Below are 23,701 nucleotides of genomic sequence, written 5' to 3'. Positions count from 1 at the left end.
TACATTAAAAGTCTACATTGTCTAAGATGAAAAACTCAAGACTTCTAAAAAGAAAACATTTATTATCCCATTGTTATGCCTTACAACTTCATCAAACTAACAAAGTATACTTATGATCAGTACTAAATACATTGAGCTTATTTTCCCAATTCTGAATCAAATTTACGTCATAATGCTAAAACTGTGGTTTTAAACCAACAAAGAATAAATGTATATACATATATATATATATGTAGTTCATTCATACAGAAAATACAAAACAAGCTTAGGGAAAAGATATGCTGTGGAAAAGTAAGCATAGAAGTCATTTAATTTGAAAACATTATACATTGTATATACTTAAGTTACAAACATGTTCACAAGTGTACATATTATTTCTTGCACAACACACTGGAGTCAAGTTACATAACCTGATAAGAATCAAATAAAAACACTTAAAGTAATATCCATGGAATTAACATCAATTCTAGAACAATCAAAATTATTATTATTCAAAATTATATTACTACAGTTAACAATGCTAAAGTTTCATTCTGTTATTATTTAGAACATACTACCTATTTTATATTTCAGTCAGAATCAGAATTCTCAGATGTCTTATCACTAATGGTAGGGAAAGTTCTTAAGCCTTGTTTTCTTTCCGTTCTAAGTTGGTGCAAATGTTCTTTCATATCTTGAGAAATATGGCATATCCGTCCTTCAATGCGAGGAACCGCAATTATTGCTGATGTTTTATCTGATTCTTCCACAAAGGCTACAAGTAAGTAAAACCAGTTTAAAGAAATCATGGCCCTAAAAAATATTCTAAAATTATATCTAGGGGTTTATTGGAATATATGATTTCAAATTCACATCAATAATAAAAATTTAACAAGAATCTTTCCATTCTCTACAATCAGCTGTTCAGTCATGAACAGAGGTTTATTGAAAAAATTACCAAGTTCATACCAAATGAAAAGGACATCAATTCAACTTCACTCAAAAAACCTGCATCCAAAAATGGAAGTGTTTGGTTAGGGATACTTAAGTTTGATATTAACATTACACAATGTATATATGCATAGGAAACAATGTGTTAATTTTTAAAGCTTTCTAAATATGTTTATGTATTACCTGAAAAGGATTATCAAGACAATGAATATATAGCTTTATTTAAAAGAAGCTATTGGGTAGATTATCTATTTGATAATGTGATTCTTTTGTTTCATCTTATTTACATTTGAGAAAAAAGTAGATGGAGACACAATATTATCAATTTTATACATTAAAAATTGTATGAAAACAAAATAAAAAGATATACTTTACTTCCAAAATTACAAATGTAATTTTCAAAACATGAACATATTCATAAGGATAACCATTCTATCAAAGAATTATAAGAATTTATTATGAATTGGTCCAATTTAATCTTCTGATCTGTTTTTCAAAGTGCTACCTCTTCCCTTACTTTTGAGGGTTTTGTGGTATATATAATGAATTCTTGACTGCCTTCTCCTCCCCTCCCCTTTCCTTCCTGTGCCCCTCCTTTCCCATTGCTTCTGTCCCCCTCATTTCCTGGGGTTGATTATGTTGAGTTTTGGCCTAGGCATTCTAACAGATTACTGTATACTATTTAATCTAGATTCTCAACATGTTGAGCAGTGTGCAAATGGTTAAAAATGAATTAACTGAAGTATAATAGACTCCAATTTAGTCTTGATAGTTTTCAAAGTGACTTTCCAAAAAGAATATTACTTCTGGACCAAATGTGCTCTCTATAACAAGGTACATACAATGTTTATCAGAGGTAGAAAAAGATGAAATGTTTTACAGAAAAAAGTAAGCCATTTTGATTGGTTAGAATGTGTCATATAGAAAAGAAAAAAATCAAAAAGGAGGTGAAGTAAGATTGTATCCCCCAAATTTTTGAAAAATATGTTTTTAAAATGTTTTATGCTTTTCAGCTTGTTTGTGTCCTTCATATAATCTCATTTCCCACAGGTGTAATTTTGTCCATAGCAAATAATGTAGTGGTTATTTATTCATATTCCCTCAAGCATAGGAAAAGAGATCATCAAACACTACTTACTCAATGTCCTAAAATTTCCAAATCTAAAGTCCTTCTAATAAAATACAACCATATTGTCACCTGTTAGTGATGGTACTTTGTTGGTAGTAGTAATTAAGCTCATCCGATGGCCTGAAAGGCACTTCTTCCTTCCTTGCAAAATTTTTATGGATTCAAAATGATTCATGACTACTGTAGAAAGGATCTGTGCAGTTTCTGTGTCAAACATTCGAGGGCAACTTTTAAGCATACTGTAACCATCCTTCCCCTGAAATACAAAAAACAATCTCAATTTTCTAATCTAGAAATATGAATCCATCAAAGTGCATTTTTAAATTTTGCTGTTGGCACTGACTCGATTTTTGACAAAGTTTAAATTTCTCTCCCAGACTCTGGATCTGAACATTAAACTATTAAACATTTAAACTATTCACCCTAGTTCTATTGCCTAGCAGCCTTAACAATGGGCCACCAAAAATCCCTGTTAGATAGCCAACTGTGAAGTCTGTTTACACCAACCAGTATTACTGAAGCCCATCTGAGAGGTGCCAAATGGCTCTCATTACTAGTAATATAGACTCTACTAACAAGCTTCCTGCTACTACTGACATTGCTCCAAACTCTAGTATTTAAGAACTCACTGAATTAAACTGTAAAGTCCTTAAAGATTAGGGTCAACAAACTGTATTGGATATATCTAAATATAAACATAACAAATATATTTAAAGTAGGATCCTTAAATGTATCAGAAGTGTTTATCATTAAAAATAAAGTTTAGCAACCATTAAACAATTGTTATCTAGCCATTTTCTATTGTATGTATGTCAGTCATCTAGAAAATAGTCTTTATTTTTATGTAAGTATGATAATATAAAACAATGAAGCTATATGGCACTTAAAAAATAAAACAGATTTAATTCATCAATCATAAAAGTGCAATGGGTCTGAAATCACCACAAGAAAATTAAATGTGTTTACATGAACATATCATAAACATAAGTTATAGAATGTTTTCAAAAGAAATTAATCTCACATTTGCAATATACTCCTTAATAGCAAGAAGGTAAACTTTTTTCTTCTGTAAATACTGCCCTTGAACTTTTACAGTATCTCTTATGATTCGATGTCCTGGTTCTGCATCTGGATCAAATCCAAATTCTATTCCAGCAACCTGAGGAAATCTGAAATGTAAAGATATATTGTTAAAAGGACCTTTAGGATATAGAAACAAACGCCATATAATGAGTGATTGTTGTCCTTAATGTACTATGTTATCTCTCATCTCTTTTGCTGTCCCTTGGTTATCTTATATTGTTACAGTATCTCACTTTGTTATCTGATATATTGGATATATTTGTATTTGGTTATTTGAAATTGGATAGGGAAGGGGAGAAAACAAGATGAGGGGTGGGGGTGGGGGGAATGGAAATGGGGACCAAGACATGAGAAAGAATATCAATGTATGTGAATTAATGCACCTTCTATCTGGCGAATATAATGTAACCCTTTTATTAATTACAATAAAAATATATGAAAAAAATATCAGAGGGCTGGGAGTTTGGCCTAGTGGTAGACTGCTTGCCTAGCATGCATGAAGACCCAGGTTCAATTCCTTGGTACCACATACATAGAAAAAAGCTGGAAGTAGGGCTGAGGCTCAAGTGGTAGAGCTCTAGCCTTGAGAAAGTCCAAGGACAGTGCTCAGGCCCTGAGCTCAAGCCCAGGACTGGCAAAAAAAAAATCAGAGCTTCCACTTAGACATGTCATTTAAAATATGATGTAAAACTCAATGTTAATAAATTCTTTAATAAAAAATATCTTAGCTTCCATTGAAAGTCTAGAATGTAGTTTGAATGTACTATTTACTCTAAATTCCTTTCTCTGGAACCCCTTCCAGATACCTTTAGGTCTCTCAAAAGAGAGCATTTTCCCACAGGGAGGGAACCCTATGCCTGTCATATTGATTTTGGAGCAGTTGCATGGACTTTCAAGAAAAGCTAGAGGAAAAAAAAAACAAGAGCAAGAGGAATGGATTTTGCAAATGCGAAGAAAAGATCTTAACCCCAATGTTTCCCACATTGAAATTCCCACTCCATAGCACTACTGAAAAAAAATAGTTGCATTTCAACACTGCTTTTTGATTTTGGAAAATTATGGACACTGTAATGCACTAACAGTGTAATACATGCCTGTATGTGTTGCTTACATTTGTCTGTGACATTAATAAATTGATTATGAACATTAAAAAAGATACATTGTTAAAAATGTATATTGTTGAATAATCCTGTAAAGGACACACTAATAAAAAAAAGAGCATTAAAATTTAAGTAGTGATAACCTATTACTCTACTTAAAACGGCAAGGCATGCATGCTAGGGGCTTTATGCAGCTGGAGGTCTTGCCAAATGATCTTTGTCTTTTTAATAAAGAAATGATTATAATCCAAGGAAATAACACTGAAAATTCTGTTGTCTCAGCTCTCACCCTCAATTCCAGAGGCATAAAATGATAGAGGAGACAATGGGCATATCTGTTTAAAATTCTGGCTTTCTTACTAGTTTCAAATAAGCCATCCAGCTTAAGGGAAATGAAGTATCTTAAGGAAATTGAATTCATAGTTTGATAAGGACCTGTATCACCAATATTTGTGTATAACTGTATCTTAAGCATATTACAATGCCTAAAAGTATGGTAAAGTCTTTGAGTCATTAAACAAGATAAACTTTAGTGATACATTTCAATGCAGAAAGGAACATAATACTTGCATTTTAGAAAGTTTTCAAGTATGTAAAAGGATAACATTTATGTTTTGGTTCTTCAAGAATTAATTTTTAGCTGAAAAAATCTGGCTTTTCCTAATAGATTGGTCAGGTTCTTCCTGAATCACTGAGGATTTTTCTTCAAGTGCAATAGTAACTAACAATAAATAATTGAAAAATATGGGCATGATAATTTCATGATTACCTTTGATACCTGAGACAGGAAACATGCAAATATTTTTGCCCAAAGCTATTCACTGAGAAGAGCTGAGTTGATGTGTGCATTTGACTCTATCTCCCAACTAACTAATGCCAACAGACAGAATGATGCCTCTATAAAGAATCCATCTCCAAACAACAGCTTTGGTTAACAGTGGTGATTAATTTTATTCATTAAACATCTATTAGTCACTGGTAGGAAGAAAATAGAATCCATTTCTATATGTATGACATTATCACTTTTCTTTGTAAGTCCTGGGGCTTGAACTCAGGGCTCAAGTGCTGTTCGTGGGTTCTCAAGGCTAGAGCTCTACCACTTGAGCCATAGCATCATTTCCAGCTTTTTTTCTATGTATGTGGTACCAAGGAATTGAACCCGGGTCTTCGTGCATGCTAGGTAAGCCCTCTACCACTAGACCAAACTCCTGGCCCTGACAGTATCAATTTTTATTATTGCTCTTTTCATAATGTTATCCTAACTACACCAAAATCACATCCTAATGTTTGGTATAATCCACTGAAAACAAAGTAGAGTATGAACTACTACAAAATATTTTTCTTGTATTTTATTGCAGGCATAATGTATAGAAGGGTTACAGCAACATTTTGTCAGGTACTTACTTCTTGAACCTTGACCTGTCTCATGTTTTTGTCCCTTTTTCCCTCCTCCAAAACCCTCCCAACCATCTTGTTTTCCCCCTTCTCTTCCCTATTTAAAATAAACCAATAAAAATAGATACAATATACCAGGTAACAAAGTGAGATACAGTAACCACATGAGATTAACCATAAAGGGAAAAAAGAGAAAAGAAATAACTTCACATAGTACATTAAGAACAACAATCACAAAGATAAAGCTCTTGTTTCCATATCCTAGAGTTCATTTCACTTAGTCTCATTCTGTATGACCAAAGATTTTGAGCTATTATGATCTTCTCTTAGGAGAATCCTAGATGTGTACTAATCATTACAAATGAGAGAAACCATGAAACCCATGCTCCTTTGGGTCTGGCTTACTTCACTTAATATAATTTTTTCTAAGTCTCTCCATTTCCTTATGAATTTTTAAAATATTTTTAGTCTTGACTTCAAAAACAATTCATCTTGCCTCAATGACTTCCTTTCTTAACTTTTATTAGATCAAAATAGGCCAAAATAATTATTCTTAATTCCATACCATCCTATTGAATCAGTTTGCAATCTATGAAATTTCTTACTGTGTACCAGATACTATTTTTGGTACTGTAGACTTTCAAAAAGGCAAATGACATTGACTAACTTCATACCAGGGGAACTTCTAAAGGAAAACTGCCCCAAGGATGAGGGAATGAGCAAACCTCATAAAATCTATTTCTTTTCAGCTCTGATATTTCCATGGAGAAAATGATTGACACTGAGAAGAGGGACATAGGATACAAATCTGTAAGTTTAAGCAACAGAAATGTAAAAGTTGAGGGAAAAAAAACATCAACTATATAAAGGTATTCTGAAATGTAGGCTGAATTAAAATTATGTTTGAAATCCCTTAGTGGCTATATTCTTTTTTTTTCCAGTCCTGGGCTTAACCTCAGGGCCTGAGCACTGTCCTTGGATTTTCTCAAGGCTAGAATACTACCACTTGAGCCTCAGCACCACCTCCGGCTTTTTTCTATGTATGTGTTATCGAGGAATCGAACCCAGGTCTTTGTGCATGCTAGGCAAGCACTCTACCATTCAGCCAAACTCTCGGGCCATTTTTTTAATCCTCATTTTTTATGGTGATTTCACTGATTTTAGTAAACATATTTCTATTTCCTACTTACTAATTTCAACATCTTGAAATGGTCAACTTGTATGAGTTTATCTGAGAATTTAACTACTCGTGGCTAATGGTTAACATTTCTGTTTCTGTAAATATGAGCTAGAAGAGGAAGGATTAGAGATAGATTTAGTGAGCTCTGCTGAGACTACTACTTCTGAGACTACATGAGACAAAGATCACTAGATCAATTTAGTAAACACAGGAAAAGGAAAAAAATAAAATACAAGAAATGAAGAAAATGGCAAGAAACTTGACACATCTCTCTATACTAACCATAAATATTAATAGACTCAATTCTCCAATCAAAAAAAGGAAGAATAGCAGATTGGATCAAAAATAAAATCCATCCATTGTTTGCATCCTGTTCTAGGTTATTTTCCAGTTGATTACAGTGACCATAAATTATGATATATGTCTTTTAATATATTACCTATATGTTACACTTACTGAATAAATGAAAGATATTAATCTCTGATCATACACAAATGAGTTCAGATATAGACATTTGCACAAAATAACATACCTTAAGATCTAAAAACATCAAGAACAAGAACATCATAAAGGCCGCAAAGCTCATTTATAATAGAAAAACGACCTATTGCAAAAGAAGAAGAAGGAGAAGGAGAAGGAGAAGGAGAAGGGGAAGGAGAAGAAGACGAAGACAAAGAAGCAGCCGCAGCCGCAGCAGCAGCAGCCGCAGCAGCAGCATAGTCCCAAGTACCTATGCTCGGAATTGAAAGATCCTATGTTTCTATCTTTCCTTCCTCTACAAACACACCAAAACATAAATCCTTACAACATTCTGTTCTTTTTCCTGTTTATAAAGGCAAGGCCTTAAAGAACAACAAAGCTTCTTTGGCAAAGACTTAAAAAAAAATCTTCCTTCCCAAGGGCATTTGCACAGCTGTTTTCAGAATCAATAGCCACATGAACTTCCACTGGAATATGAAATGCATTGTCATTAAGTAACTCTCCACTGCTGACCAAGAACATTAAGTTTATTCCTCTACTTAAGATGAAGAAATCATATACTTATGAAAACATTGTTGGTTACATCGTAAGTCTTTTGGACAATACTAATTGTAGGAAATTTGTATTTCCTCTTCTGAAAAGATATTTCAGGGCCTGGAGTTTGGCCTAGTGGTTAAAGTGCTTGCCTAGCATGCACGAAGACCCGGGTTCGATTCCTCGGTACCACATATATAGAAAAAAAAAAGGCAGAAGTGGTGCTGAGGCTCAAGTGGTAGAGCTCTAGCCTTGAGAAAGTCCAAGGCCAGTGCTCAGGCCCTGAGCTCAAGCCCAGGACTGGCAAAAAAAGATATTTCAGAGATTCCAAAGCATTTTATACTAAATTGTACAAAAAAATCCAGGTACAAGCCAAGCACCAGTGGCTCATGTCTGTAATCCTAGCTACTTAGTAGTCTGAGATCTGAGGATCATGTTCAAAGCCAGTCCATACTAGAAAGTCCTTAAGACTCTTATTTCCAATAAACTACTCAAAAACGGATGGAAGTGGCACTGTGGCTCAAGTGGTAGAGCATTAGTCTTGGGCAAAAAGCTCAGGGACATCATATAGGCCCTGAGTTCAAACCCCAAGGTTGGCAAGAAAAAAAAAACTCCAGGTACACTGCAATAAGTTCCTACATTTATAATTTATCTAGTAGCACCAGATTGGTATGTTGATCCAATGCTCTTAGCTATAAGCATCAGTTGTTAGAAAACTAAGCAATGAGCAGGGGGGGAAAAAAGGGAAAAATCCATCTCAAAATTATCCAAAAGTAAGACACTAAGGACTAAATGCTATAAAAGAAGCATACAGATCTTCTTGGAGCGGGTTTTCTGCCTTTCTCCTCTCTGACTGAGATCTCCACTATGGAAAGCAGTATGGCAGTTCTCAAAAGACTAAACATACAGCTCCCCTATGACCCAGCAATTCCACTACTTGGCATTTACCCAACCATCCAGAAACAAGGACATACTGAAGCCACTAGCACAATGATGTTCATTACAGCACTATTTACCATAGCAAAGATATGGAACCAACCCAGATGCCCCTCCGTTGATGAGTGGATCAACGAGATGTAGTATTTATACGCAGTGGAATTCTATGCTGCAGTCAGAAAGAACGACATCGCCCCATTTGTAAGAAAATGGAAAGACTTAGAAAAAATCATATTAAGTGAAGTAAGCCAGACTCAAAGGAACATAGGCCCAATAGTCTCCCTCATTTGTCATAATCAGTAGAAACCTTGGGCTCTCCTAGCAGAGCTTTACAATAGAACAAAATCTAGAGACATTAGGCCAAATCGTATGACACTAAATGTAAGGACCTCCAGGATAAGGAAACAAAAGCCAAATAATGAGTGACTGTGGTCCTTAATGTACTATGTTATCGCTCATCTCTTTTGCCATCCCTTGGTTATCTCATATTGTTACAATTTTTCACCTTGTTATCTGATATATTTTGTATGTGCTTAATTGGTTATTTGAAATTGGATAGGGAAGCGGGGAAATCAAGATAAGCGGGAGGAGGGTGGAAGGGAAAGGGTATCAATGTTTGTGAAGTTATGCACATTCTATTTGGTGAATATAATGTATCCCTTCTATTAATAACAATAAAAAATAATTTAAAAAAAGAAGAAGCGTACAAATTATACTCAGAGAACAGTAAACCATTACATTAAGAAATTAAAGAATTAGGTCAATAGTAAGACATTAAAAGCTATTGGACTAAAAGGTTTGATACGGTTAAGATGGTAATACTCCCCAAATTGTTCTGCAGACTGAACTTAGTCCAAACCCAAATCCTAGCTGCCTTTTTTCTTTTTTTGCAAAAATGAACAAACTGATTCTAAAGTTCACTTTAGAGTTTTCACTTTAAAGATCCAAAACACTCCTAAAGTAAAAGGACAAAGTTGGAGGACTAATATTTCTCCATATTAAAACTTCAAAACAACAAACCAATCAAGATGTATGATACTGACTATAAAAAGAGAAATACACAGATCAATAGAATGCAATTAGAAGTCCAGAAACAAACCTTTATACTTATGGCAAACTGCTTTGTGACAAGGCTTTTCAAAAGTACTTTGGTAATTGGGCCCAAATAACAAGATACCTACATCCAAAAGAATTCAATTGGACCGCTACACATACAACATACACATAAATTAAAACCACTTGGACTTGTGGCTCACACCTATAATCCTGACTACTCAGGAACCTCAGATCTAAATTAGGATCACAGGATGAAGCCAGCCTAACAGAAAAACACAAAGTGATTCTCTCCGAATAACCAGCCCCCACCAAAAAAAAAAAAAATAAAGCTCAAGGAAAGGAAATAATAAAGCACTTGAAGAATCAGATGTGACTGCGATGCTACTTTAGAAAATATTGATAGTAGATGGATTTCCCAAAAAAATTTTCAGAGGATGCTACAAACCAACAGTAAAATGACAGCCATAACATTTTAGAAATGATCTGTAAATTGTATGCCTGATAAGCTAATTATCTGTAAGATGACAAATCATGTAACTTAATAATAAAGTAACTCATTTTTAAAGAGATAAAATATACAAATACACATTTCTCAAAAATATACAAATAGCCAAAAATGATTCTCAACATCAACAGACATCAGGCACATGAAAAATAAAATCAAGATGAGATGCCATTTCACAGTCCTCAGTTATTATAAAAAGATATCCTGTGGTGGCTCACACCTATATTCTAGCTACTCAGGAGGCTGAGATCTGGTTCAACGCCAGTTTGGACAGAAAAGTTTGTGACACTCATCTCTTGGAGCAGTGGTGCAAGTGGTAAAGCTCCAGGCTTAAGTGAAAAAGCTAAAGGACAATGCCAAGGCAATGAGTTCAAGCCCAAATATTGATATACACACTCACTCACACATACATACATACACACACAAACACACATACACACGTTTTCACAAGGAATTGGAGAAACTGACACTTTACACACTTTGTGGAAGAGGGTCTACTTAAAATAGTTCAATCACTCTGGAAAAGTCATAATTATATAATATTGCCAAAGAATTACCATATGACTCAGCTGTTATATTCCTAAGTATATACCCGAGTCCAACCAAACACTTGTGCATGTGTTTACAGCAGCATTACTCATAAAAACAAAAAGTAGAGACAGTTCAAATGACCATCAACCAATATATGGACAAATATATTTTTATCCATATAATGGAACATTACTTGGCAATATAAATGGGCAGAAAAAATGCTAACAAATACTACAACATGAACAAACCTAAATAAAAAAAGAGTCATGTTAAGTCAGATGCTGATGGTTCATACCTATAATCCTAGCTACTCAGAAGACTGAGATCTATAGGATCAAGCAAAGGCAGATGGGGTAGAAAAGTAGATTCAATTTCCAAATCATCAAGAAAAAACCAGACTGAAGGTGTGGTTCAAGTGGTAGAGAACTTGAGCTCTGTGGAAGAAAGCTAATCATATAAAGCCCCTAAGTTCAAGCCCTAGAACTCACTAGAAAAGGGGAGGGGCATGGTATATAGTTCCATATATATGAAAGATAGACAAGGGGCAAAACAGAGAAAACAGATTAGTATTTGCCAAGGGCTGTGGGCCTTTGGGAGGCATTGGCGATTTACTCCTCCAAGATGCCATTTCTCTTTAGGGCAATGAAAATGTTCTACATTTGATAATAACAAAAATTGTGTAACCTGTGAGCATAATAGAAAATAGTATTACAATATAAACTGGTGAATTTTATTCATGAGATTAACTTCTCAGAACAGCTTTTTAAACAAAGTGAGAGATTTTTCTGCATGGTTTCTTTATAGGTGGTTAGTGTCAGTCTTTTTCTGTTTATTAATTCTTGCCACCATCATACCCTATAATGTGTACAATATAATGACACTGTAAATTAAAATCAGTTTAAGGCTTAAAGTGCTCCCACTCTTTTAAGTCTATTATTTTTATTTATCTTAGAGTTCTAGATTTGAATTGGATATAAAACAGACAACAAAGTAGAGATTTACTTCTCAAATAAGGAAGTAAAATTGAAATTCAAGATCCATCTAATTATATCCATATGCAACTAAAATAATTTTAATATTAAGTATAATTTATACACCAATACTTCACCAATTTCATGTTATTTAATAAAGAGATTTTAAATAACCCTTACACATTAGCATTTTAAGGCTTTTAAATTTAAAATTTGTACATGTTAAATCTAGAATGCTCATTATATGAAAAAATAAACAGTACTCTATCAATTAGTAGAAAAAATATATACATACCTCCCATCTAATGCTGGGTATTTGTAAACTCCATTTTCAAGTGCATCAAGCAGCTGTGCACCTGTTACCCTGACAACTAAAACTGGATCTACTATAGGAAGAACAGCCAAGAGATCATGCAAAGTGAAATTCCCTGGTGGATGTATTCGGTCAGATCTGAGAGTGCCTATATTCAGAAAAAAATTCATCATAAAAATAGCACCTTATGACTCAATGTTATGTTTAAAAGTTCAGAGTTATCCACCTTGTTGACAATAGTTCCTAAACATATGTTCAGTATCTCCCTCAGGTTACTTACATGGTAATCTTACCGTTATCTCTAGTACATTCATTTTTAAAACAATTCATTTAATGGTAATTACCATTTTCCCCTTATTTTACAGAATATTACAACTGAAAAGCCACTGCCTCACTCCTTGTTTTCAGTCAAGATTTATGCCTAAAACTATTCCATAAAAGATCGAGTTTCAAAGACTTCCACAAGCAACAACTGCAAAGATTTCACAAGTCAAAAAAACTAAAATTAAAAAATTTCACATCTGAAAAATGTTCCCACAATCTATTAGAAATTATTCATGTGTCAAACTATGATCTCTGGCACCTTCAGCAAAAATATCATTGCAAGAAAGAGGTTAAATTACTCTACATTTGAGTGATTGTTGTCCTTAATGTACTATGTTATCTCTCATCTCTTGCTTTCCCTTGGTTATCTCATATTGTTACAGTATTTCACTTTGTTATCTGATATATTGGATATATGCATATTTGGTTATTTGAAATTGGATAGGAAAGGGGGAAAACAAGATGAGGGTGGGGGTGGGGGGAGGGAAATGAGGACCAAGACATGAGAAAGGGTATCAATGTATGTGAAGTAATGCACCTTCCATCTGGCGAATGTAATGTAACCCTTCTATTAATTACAATAAAAATTATATGGAAAAAATTTGAAGCTTTCAGGTTCCTAGAGTATGACTTCATTCAAGCCTATTACCCATCAGTATTTCATGAACCTGGGTAGACCAACTTTGTTCAACTGATTAATACACAAAGATGGCCAGGGTAGAAAATTTTTCATTCACCTTACACAATTTCTTGCTTATCACCTCCTCTTACTGCATAGCTGCAAACTGAAAATTGGTAGAAGAGCAAGAATTTAAGTGAAAGGTTTCAATCTACCACTTCTCATATAGTCAAGGCATAATAGCAACACCACATTTTAAACAGATAATGGAAAAGACCAATAGTCATTTGAAAGCAAAAGTAAAATTTCGAAAACTAAACAGTTTAGTTTTCAAACAAATTAAGCTACCATATCTAATTACAAAAGTTGTACCTGAACACAACAGAAAATGAAGTTTATCAAATAAAAATAGTGAAATGAATCTAAATGGAAATTTTCATAGACTAAAAAGTTTATATACTTATTATAAATTCTGAAAACCTAATTTATTCATCCTACATTTAACAAATTAAGCAATGAAATCACCTGAATTAAGTAACGCTACATCCGCACGAGTAGCCTCCAACATTGCATTAGTTACCAGGTTTCCAAGATTGCTCTCACTTCTTCTCACAGTAATTTCACGACCATCTAATTCCATATCAATTGGGCAGAGAACTTCTTCTAGCATGTACTAAAAGAATTGAAAATAAGCATTGATATTTTATTGATTTCTCTCCTTCTGGCCATTTTCCCACCTCCAACTCAAAATCAAAGAAATGACAGCAATCTTTCTCTCCAATTAAAGTACTAAAATATTACGTATATCAACAATCATTTATATTTCAAAACCATTTAGACAGTCAGATTATCCAATTCTAGAAGCCACCCCCACCCCTCACAATCTGGGTGGCCAGAAAACTGTTACTAACTAACTATATTGCCAATACCAGGCTAACCCAAACATAAAGATGTCCACTTATACTTTAATAAAAATCAGAACAGGGAGTTATTTTTTTATAGAACCAGTTCAGGTACCAAACAGTACTAGAAAGAATTCATGTACATCTTGAACCTAGTCTGTATTTCTTATCTGTTCTTGAAAATGTGTTTTTTTTATTTTTTATTTTTATTTTTATTTTTGCAGGGCCTGGGACTTCAACTCAGGACCTGGGCTCTGTCCTTGAGCCTCTTTGTGCTCAAAGCTGACACTCTATCTCTTGAACCAAAGCACCACTTTCTGTTCTTGCAAATGTAACACACACACACACACACACACACACACACACACACACCCTAAGGAATTACATTTTGAATAAGGCCTTGGGAAACAAGCAATAAGTCTTCAAATTCATATAAAACTTAAGTAGCCTTATTACAAACTATTCAAATATGGAAGTATTTAAATAGAAAAGAATTCCCTTTCATTACCAGCTGATATAAACCTTTTTTTTTTTTTTGGCCAGTCCTGGGCTTGGGCTCATGGCCTGAGCACTGCCCCTGGATTTTCTCAAGGCTAGGGCTCTACCACTTGAGCCACAGCACCATTTCTGGCTTTTTGCTATGGATGTGGTACTGAAGAATTGAACCCGGGTCTTCATGCATGCTAGGCAAGCACTCTACCACTAGGCCAAACTCCCGGCCCCCTGTTTTTGTTTTTGTTTTTAACACAGTTCTTAAAAAATCTGACTAATTTTTTTTGTTAGAAAAGAATATTCTTGGTGAATTTGAGGATTGAAAAAATATATTCAAAAAATACTTAGCACAGCTGGGAGCCAGTGACTAATGACTGCAGTCCCAACTACTCAGTAGGCAGAGATCTGAGGACTGCAGTTCAAAGCCACACTGGGCAGGAACATCCATAAGATGCTTATCTCCAGTTAATCAGCAAAAGCTGACAGTGTAGCTGTGACTTAGGTAGTAGTGTGCTAGCCTTGAGCCTTGGCCCCAGAGTTCAAGCCCCTGGATTGACAAAAAAACAAAAACAAATACTTTACAGAAATCTTAACATGAATTGTGGTCTAAATTCCAATCACGTACAAGGCCAAATAAAACATTACTGAAAAATCAAAATCCAATAAAGTAAAACTAATAATTTATTGTGCTTATAGAACCCACTTATACTGTTATTATTCATTAAACACGTTTTAGTACTGTCTAGTCATGTAAACAATTCGTACTTTGCTAAATTATGTAAGTAATATTCACCTACCTGTATGTTTTGGGTAAAATCTTTTACTATTGCTTTGATATATGAGTCTTCTTCCAAGTAACTTAAAACATCCACTTTCTCGAATATGCATTGAAAAGATGAATCAAAAAGTCTTATATTTATTTTTGTCAAGTTTTTAAAATCAGATCCACTTTTGACAATCCAAGTTTCATTTACTTTCCTGATTCCATATTCATGGTCATGGCCTCCAAGAATCAAATTGACTCCTTCTGCTCCTTGGGCAAGCCTTGTGTCATTTCCCCACTTCATGTGAGTTATTGCAATAACAAGATCTGCTCCTTCTTCTTTAAGTTCTACTGCTATTTCATTAGCAACATCAACATAATCTTTATAGTCTACATTTGACTTATTAACAGTGGCCAGAGTATCTAACCAATCTTCTTCAACTAATCCCATTAAGCCAATTTTTATATTGTTCCAATTAACTAATTTTTTGACTACAGCATGTCCAAGAGGTTCAGAAGTAAATCTGTCATAGACATTACTGAGAAACCATGTAAAATGCATTTGTTTCATGTATTCTTCTAACACATCAACACCAAAATCAAACTCATGGTTTCCTAAAATGAAAAAGTTTTACATTTAATTCACAAGTATGTTACTGCATTTTCATATTTATTTTTCCAACCAGAGTTTCCAATATTTGAAATCTATGTTAAGAGCATGCATTCAATTATCCCAACTCCTCTTTAGTAATGATTTAAAAAAATTTAGAGACCTTCACCCTAAAAATTTTCTGCTTGTAATTCAGATACCCTTGAGTTCTTAAAAAAAATTCTTCAAAGAAGCTATACCACCAGGGGAAACACAAAGTTATAAGTAATGATATGTATGATTAATAAAATACTAATTAAGATTATCTGATGTGTAAAATACTTTAGAAAAAGATATATTTTATAAAAAGCTGTATCTCTACTATTAACTGAATATCTTTTTAAAAATGACATAGTTCTACTGCATTTTCTGCAATGAAGGTATAACATGATTAAAAAGTCAAAATATGAATTCTGAAGTCACTAACATTCAAATTAATCCTGTGATAGAAAACTTTATAAATGAAAAGAAAAATTCCAGCAAGATTAATAATTTTCTACTCATGTATTTATCATTTCATAGTTTAAAGCATACAATTGGTACAAAGAAGTCTGAACAATAGACTGAAATTAAATTTATATCCATTTTAAATTAATCAGCATGATAAATGCTATTAATCTAAAAATCAGTTATAAGCTAACTGTAAGAATGTAACACATTCTTTCTGAAAATGTGTTGACAATTGATGTCAATTTATCAGAATCATAGACCTTTATGAATTATATTTGCTTAAATGTCATTACAGAATTTTATAATTGATTTAGTTGGAAGCTTTTATCACCAACACCCTCAACATTTCTCCTCTTCCACTATCATTTCTTGAGAAAATTATTTGATGGGGCTATTACAGATAACATAAAGATTGAGCTTCCCTTTTCTGAAAATCTAAAATACTCCAAAACCTGAAAATTTTTTGAGTGTTAACATGATACCATGAGCAGATAATTTCATACCTAGACCCAGATAACATGTCACAGTAAAATCACAGGGCATTTATTTATATAGTTATCTTCAATCTATTTTCAGTCTATGTAAGATCTACATGCAACATAAATGAATTTCATGTTTAGACTTGGAACCCAACTAAAATATTCTGATTCTGTATGTACAAATGTTCCCAAATCCAAAAAGTTAGAAATCCTAAACATTTCTGATCCCATGCATTTCAGATAAGGAATACTCAATCTGTAATAGTTAAATAACTACTTATAGTTCCTTACAATAATACTTGTTATGCACACAGATCTTAATATGTAACTGTGGAATTAAAAAAGGAGTCATGATAAGGCTATCAGATCCAAGGTTAATTCATAACATCACTTTCCTATGTATCCGCAATAGGAATTGGAATTAAAAACACATACCGTTTACATTTTATGCCCTTCAAAATTGAATACTTAGATGTAAATCTAACAAAATATGAATACAAACTATGAGATGAAGTACAAAATTATGATGGAAGAAATCAAAGAACTAAAGAAATCCTGAATGTTTAAAAATACACTCAGTATAAGAAGATTTAGTTGTTTCCAAACTGGTCGATGCACCTCTAATCAAAATCCTAACCAATGAAAGTTATTTTGTAGATATCAACAGACTAATGTGATATGGCAAGCCAAAGACCCAAAGTAGGCAACACAATATTAGAAAATAACAAAATTGTAAAAACTGACACTACTTCATTTCAAGGTGTTTTATAAACTAGTGTTCAATGTAAGAGTGATATATATGTGCTTATTTGATTATATGAAATAGGATAGGGAAGGGGGGGAAACAAGATGACGGGTAGGGGTGGAGAGAGGGAAATGGGGACCAAGACATGAGAAAGGGTATTAATGTTTTGAAGTAATGCACCTTCTATCTGGTGAATATAAACTAACCCTACTATTAATTACAATAAAATATATGAAAAAAGAGTGATACTGATTAAAAATACAGAAATATATCAGTGGAACAGGAAAGAATATCTTGAAAATGGTTAACATAAATATAGTATACCTTTGACAAAGTAGTAAAAACAACACAATGCAAAAAAATACTCTTTTCAACAAACGATGCTGAAACTGCATATCTTTTAAAGCTAAATGTCACAAATTCTTAGAAGCTAACACCAGAGAAAACCTAAATGACTGTGTGACTATCTGATGACTATCAGATACAAAACTAAATATATATAAAGGGGACTTCATTTAAAGTAAGCATTATCATGAGACTGGAAAGACAATGAGTGGGACAATGCTTACAAATGACATCTGATAAAGAACATTTATACAAAACATAAAGAATTCTTAAAGATCAATAGCAAAAAAAAATCAACAAACTAAAATATGTCAAATACTTTAATATAGCAAGTAAGCACATAAAAATATGAATCACACTGCACAACATCATAAAATTCAAAACAAAACAATATTACTACATACCTATCAGAATGGCTAAAATCCAGATACCAAGACTGCCACATAATGATGAGGATGTGAAGCAACATGAATTCTCATTCATTACTTGTTGGAATGCAAAATGATATGGCCCTTGGCCGGGAGTTTGGCCTAGTGGTTGAGTGCTTGCCTAGCATGCACAAAGACCCGGGTTCAATTCCTCGGTACCACATACATAGGAAAAAGCCAGAAGTGGTGCTGAGGCTCAAGTGGTAGAGCTCTAGCCTTGAGAAAGTCCAAGGACAGTGCTCAGGCCCTGAGCTCAAGCCCAGGACTGGCAAAAAAAAAAAAAATGATGTGGCCCTTTTGGACAACTGTGCTGTGAGTATTTATTTGGGGAGGGTTACTTTTGGTCATACTAGGATTTGGTGGTTTTCTTTTTTGTCCTCTTTTTTTATTACCTTTAAATAGTTACACAAATGGATTTCAATTTAACATGTCCATTTATGTATATGATGTATCTTGATTAGAGTAGGGTTTTGAACTTGGGGGCTTCTTAATGTTTAACTCCTTTCCACAAGGAATGTATATATTTGCTGTGATACTATTTTCAGTTATTGACATTGTACCACAAATCTGTACCTGGCTGATTTCAATCTTCTTTTCATAGAGGAGTTCTGTTTATAGACATTAAGAAGAAACAGCTAATGCTTGTTGCTTATTTCCACTTATCAGTTTTGCTAAGTGTTATGTTAAATTTTTGTTTCAATTTTTTAAATTTTTAATAAATTCAATGAAATTTGGGAAGTGTAAAATTACCCCAATCTAATTTTGATGCTATTATATAATCAACATTATGTGATACTTGCTTCCATTTTTTTCACCTATGGTTCTCCTGTAGTTGAGATCACTGTCTCACTTTGCATACTGCTTTTTTTGAATTGTCAAGCATTTGTCTATACATATCAGTCTCACTCTGGCTGAAAATGGGTGACACAGGCATGTGAAAATTTTAAGAAATGTCTATTTTTAAAAAGCTATTTACAATGGTATGATAAGAGAAGGAAAATCTTAAGGAAGGAGAGATAATATTGTATTCAGGACTTAAAATATGACAGGTCCAAATTGGTGTGTCATAAGTTTAACTTCAGTGTATACTACAGTTTGTAAGTCAGTATGAATGCAGAATAATGCAAAGTATTTCAATCATTTTTATGTTTGTCTTTAGGATTGCTTTTCAAGTATGAGAATGAAATACTTATTGTCAAAATTATTAAACCACAAAACATGGGGTGGAAGTTAGATACATAGAAGATATCCCTGTGAAAATGTTAAAAACTATTACATTTTTAGAAAATGTGACACATTTTACTAGTTCCAATATCCTTTACGTTCCTTACCAGTTCATCTTAACTAAAATAATTAAACTGTACTGAATGTTTACTATGTGCTTATTAGCACTGCACCATTTACTTTGTACATAATATCTTTAATCTTCATGAATATTTATGATGAGATAGCATTTATTCTCATAATTTTACCTCTGATAAAACTGAGGCTTTAGAAATCAGGGTTGTTTTTTTTTTCAATTATTTACGGTAGAGAATTGTACAACCAGGATTCAGACCCAGTTAATTCCCCTCTTCTGAATTACTCCTGTAACACTGATCACTTTTATATAGGCACAAGTAAAAACCATATAAAGTCAAATCTTCATTTGATTACCAATGTTCAGACAGAACAATTCTGATAAATCATTCTCAGTGCCTATATACAAGTAAATGGAAATCTGCTTATATCAAATGATCTAATAGTAGTATGTATTCTAAAATTTTTGAATAAGAGTTGAAAGGATTACTTACAAATACTTACCAAAAACTGCAAAATGGACTCCCAACTCATTTAATATAGGAATCATGTGCCTTCCTTTTGTTATTGTACTTAAGACTGAAGGATTTAGGCAATCACCACTAAAAATCAAGAGTGGGTTCAGGAAACTGAACTTTTTTAGAGCTGTTGCAAATCTAAAAAAAAGTTATATGCTGTAATTTTATACCTTGATCGAGTACCAACAAAAAGACATTTTATTTACTATTTTTACATGTCAAATTTATTTCAGAATTGCTAAGGTCATGCATAACCCTTAGGAAATTTATATTTTAAATAGCAACATGAAGAGTTTTTCTCAAAATTAGAATAAAAACTAAAGTGTCAATGGCACAGATGTTCTATAAGAGAACTTTCCATAACCAACGTAGCATTATGCATTTTTATTTGACAATCTAAAAACTCTTAAATCAGGTTTTCCATTTAAATCTAAAACATATTATATCACAAACAATATCCTCCTACCACAATGTTGTAAAGAAATCATATAGGAACACTCAGAACTATACAACAAAATACAAAGCCATAAATATGAATTATGTCCTCCGAGAGCAGGAGGAAAGATTTCTCTGACATGTAACTCAGTTTTGAAAATTAAATTTCTCCCATCAGGTTTGATGTAAGATAATGCTTCCTTGTAGTCTTGTAATCTAATGTTCCACTGGTAAACAAATCTCTTCAACCTCATTACTAAGTACTTCCTTCATTTTACTGCGTCCCCTTGCGTTCCCTTGAAAACTGAACTTCCAGAGTAAAGCCTTCACTATATCAGCCTTCTCCAGTGGCAACTACCCATTCTCTGATTCCTTACAATGAATGTGATTGTAGGGGGACTGTAAAGAGAATAGGTGCTCTATGCTAATTCCAGGTTGGACTGTTTTCCTTTTTAATCCTCAGAATATCTGAATCAACCTCTCTTCGTGTCAATAAGTTCTGATGTCTATCAAATAATCCTAGTGTCAAGAACAGAGACCTTGAACAGCTTCTATTAAGTATGATTTGTTCCTTCCAAACTAGATTACTCATTTCCAAACAAGCTAGAAAACTTGTGTTCTCTATACTCTGTGAAATCTCTTTTAACTTATCCAAACTGAGGGCATCACTACTGAATGTACATATCACCACAATACTGCAACAGTTGATCTGGTAACTAAGATGGGCAACTAAATAACTAATGGCATCCCAGGGCTTCTAGAAAACTTGAATGCTGTCTATTTGAAGAGTCAACGACATTAACAAATCCATACTTGTTGGAGACTGAAATATGTCTCCCTTAAAAGATGATATTGATGTCTTAATACCAATACTTATTTATGTGACATTATTTGGAAATGCATATCACATGTAATCAATCTTCAGATGAGGTTAATATAGTAGGCTTGAACATAATGAATAATACATAATATCCATACATGGCAAGGTCACAAAGACACACGGGAAAAATGCCATGTGAAGACAGAACCCCAAGACTAAGGTATTACATTTATAAGCCAAGGAATACCAAAGATGCAGATTTCACCAGAAATAGATTCTTCCATTACAGTTCTTAAGGAACCAGCTTTCCAATACTGACTTCAGACTTCCAACCTCCAGATGTTAGAGAAAGTTTTTTTTTATGTTAAGCCATCTACTTTGCAGTACTTTGTTATACCAATCCTTGGAAATTAGTGCAATACAGATATCAATGAATGACTAAGGAACAAGAAATCCCTAGTCAGAAAGACTACAAATAGTTTATGTAGATATTTTGCCCTATTAAGGACAATTGAGGGAGTACTTAACTTGTTCCCACACCCTCAGCCTGTGATATCAATTATACATCACATAATATATCAGACTCAATACTCCACTAAAAACACATGGGCAGGTCCATAGACATGAAAAACTAGCCTGTCTCTGTAAAGAGATACTCAGTATCCTCCACAAATGCCTATATAGTTCAAATGAACTCCTCTACAGAATTTAAGCAATAAGATTTTCTTCCCAAGACAAAGAAGAGCTACACATATACAAAATAATTTGTAGCTAGAATGGGGGAAAGAATTAAAATACTGCAAAATGAAAGGATAGTTGGTAGACTTTAACTACTTTCTATTCCACTTCTACATACACTGTCAGCCAGCATCTCAAATTACTTTTCCAAGATCAACCCACCATACTAGATATTGCTTCTGAAATAGTTTAAAATTGTTGAATTGAAACCACTTTGGATAGCTATTATTGTATATACTCATAGTAGAAAGCTTATACTACCCAGGATAAAACCAAAAAACGCAGATTCTTTTCTTCTCTTTCTGTATATAGACATAACACACAGTCTCAACTGGTTATCTAACAAGATAACCATGCGTGTTTTGTTTAGAGTATCTGCTCTCTTTCAATTCTATCTGTTCTTTCTAATTTTTACGGTCACACTTATTGCCCATGAGTCTAATTTCCCTAACAGATTTTCTCTTTTCTACTCACTACCAGCCTTAAATAGCTAAAACTTAGACAACTGCAGTTAGCTATGTACTGAACATTCAGTAGGACATCAAGTTTTATATGCCACAATTCTTTTACATTAGCGCCTCAGTCTTACCTTACCACACACTGCCTTTCCTAGTATTTTCCACTTCTGAATCACCAGAGAGCAATCGGGGCTTTGGACCCCCCAAACTCCTAAATTTAATGCGAAGGGATGAATAAACCCTGGAGTAAGTGATGAAGGTAACATACCACCAATTATCAAGTAGAAAAAAAAATTCTTTTAAAGACAACAACAGAAAGGGAATCTAGGATTTCAGAACACCAAGCCAGAAACTTCCCATCCTCATTTAATCATGTTCCAATTCTTGTTAAATGCCTCCGGGGTGGGCATCAAGGGTCTTGCCCATGCCATCTACGTGCTCTACACTGAGCCACACCTCCAGCCCTGCCTTGCTTTCTAGGTCACTCCAAGGTCACGACTTACTAAGCGTCTCAGAAAAAGAAGGACGTGCCTAGTTTAGGTAGTTATGGGTGCCTGAGCGCTGACCGTTGCAACAATACCTCACGGAGGGGGAAAGGCTGGCACTGGTGGGAGGCTCACCATTCCCGAGGCTTGTTAGGCCTGACCTCACTTGGCTCTGGGGTGGGGGTGGTGGGGAGCCATGGGGCCTCCCTCTTTACAAGTGAGGAAACACGGAAAGCCAGGAAGGATGACTCCTCTCAGACACAAACAGCTGGATCTGGACCAACCCCTGGGCCCCGCGGTGCTGCCTCAATCACGGCAGGCTCCCCCTCTGGGCACAGGCCCGCTTCTCCCCTCGCCCACCGCATCGCCCCCTGCAGACCCGGCGGCGGGGAAGATGGCGGCGGCCCACACCTCGCAGCGCCTCCCACGGGCTCCTCGGGCCGCGGGTCCACGTCATAAACGTCGTTGAAGTGAAGGATGGTCAAGTCGCAGGGGCCCATGTCTCCAGACCGGTCCCCCCAGGTTAGCTGAGAGGGCTCGGCCTCCAGTCCTGAGGAATGGGGCAGTGCCGGGGCCGGAGGCTTCTCTGCAGTCGCCATGGCCCGCCCA

General features: G+C 34.4%; 1 protein-coding gene and 1 long non-coding RNA gene across 4 annotated transcripts in view; one reads left to right on the top strand and one right to left on the bottom strand.

The window, feature by feature from the left end:
* Positions 1-23,701, bottom strand: part of LOC150064431 (uncharacterized) — a 27,332-nt gene extending 3,631 nt beyond the window's left edge. For 2 of the 3 annotated variants that reach the window (XR_016535264.1, XR_016535263.1), the window contains exons 1-7: positions 23,504-23,701; positions 20,143-20,294; positions 15,278-15,858; positions 13,612-13,759; positions 12,126-12,291; positions 3,081-3,228; positions 2,129-2,315 (exon numbers count right to left, since the gene is read on the bottom strand). Coding sequence is in view for 1 of the 3 variants with exons in the window: in XM_090331873.1 (XP_090187999.1) it covers positions 570-754; positions 2,129-2,315; positions 3,081-3,228; positions 12,126-12,291; positions 13,612-13,759; positions 15,278-15,858; positions 20,143-20,294; positions 23,504-23,691 (1,755 nt within the window). In the remaining 2 variants the exon portion in view is untranslated. Of the gene's footprint in view, positions 1-387; positions 755-2,128; positions 2,316-3,080; positions 3,229-12,125; positions 12,292-13,611; positions 13,760-15,277; positions 15,859-20,142; positions 20,295-23,503 lie in introns of those variants that run through there. The other variant, XM_090331873.1, reaches the window with a different exon arrangement.
* LOC150064432 (uncharacterized) lies at positions 388-12,718 on the top strand. The gene is made up of 3 exons (XR_016535265.1): positions 388-760; positions 6,387-6,447; positions 12,509-12,718. It is a non-coding gene; the product is annotated as an uncharacterized LOC150064432 (long non-coding RNA).

Source organism: Megascapheus bottae, chromosome 4 (genome assembly GCF_031878675.1).
Source record: "Megascapheus bottae isolate mThoBot1 chromosome 4, mThoBot2.hap1, whole genome shotgun sequence".
NCBI classification, from domain to species: Eukaryota; Metazoa; Chordata; class Mammalia; order Rodentia; family Geomyidae; genus Megascapheus; species Megascapheus bottae.
Note: the sequence above shows the minus strand (reverse complement) of the source record. Positions and strands in the feature narration are given on the sequence as shown.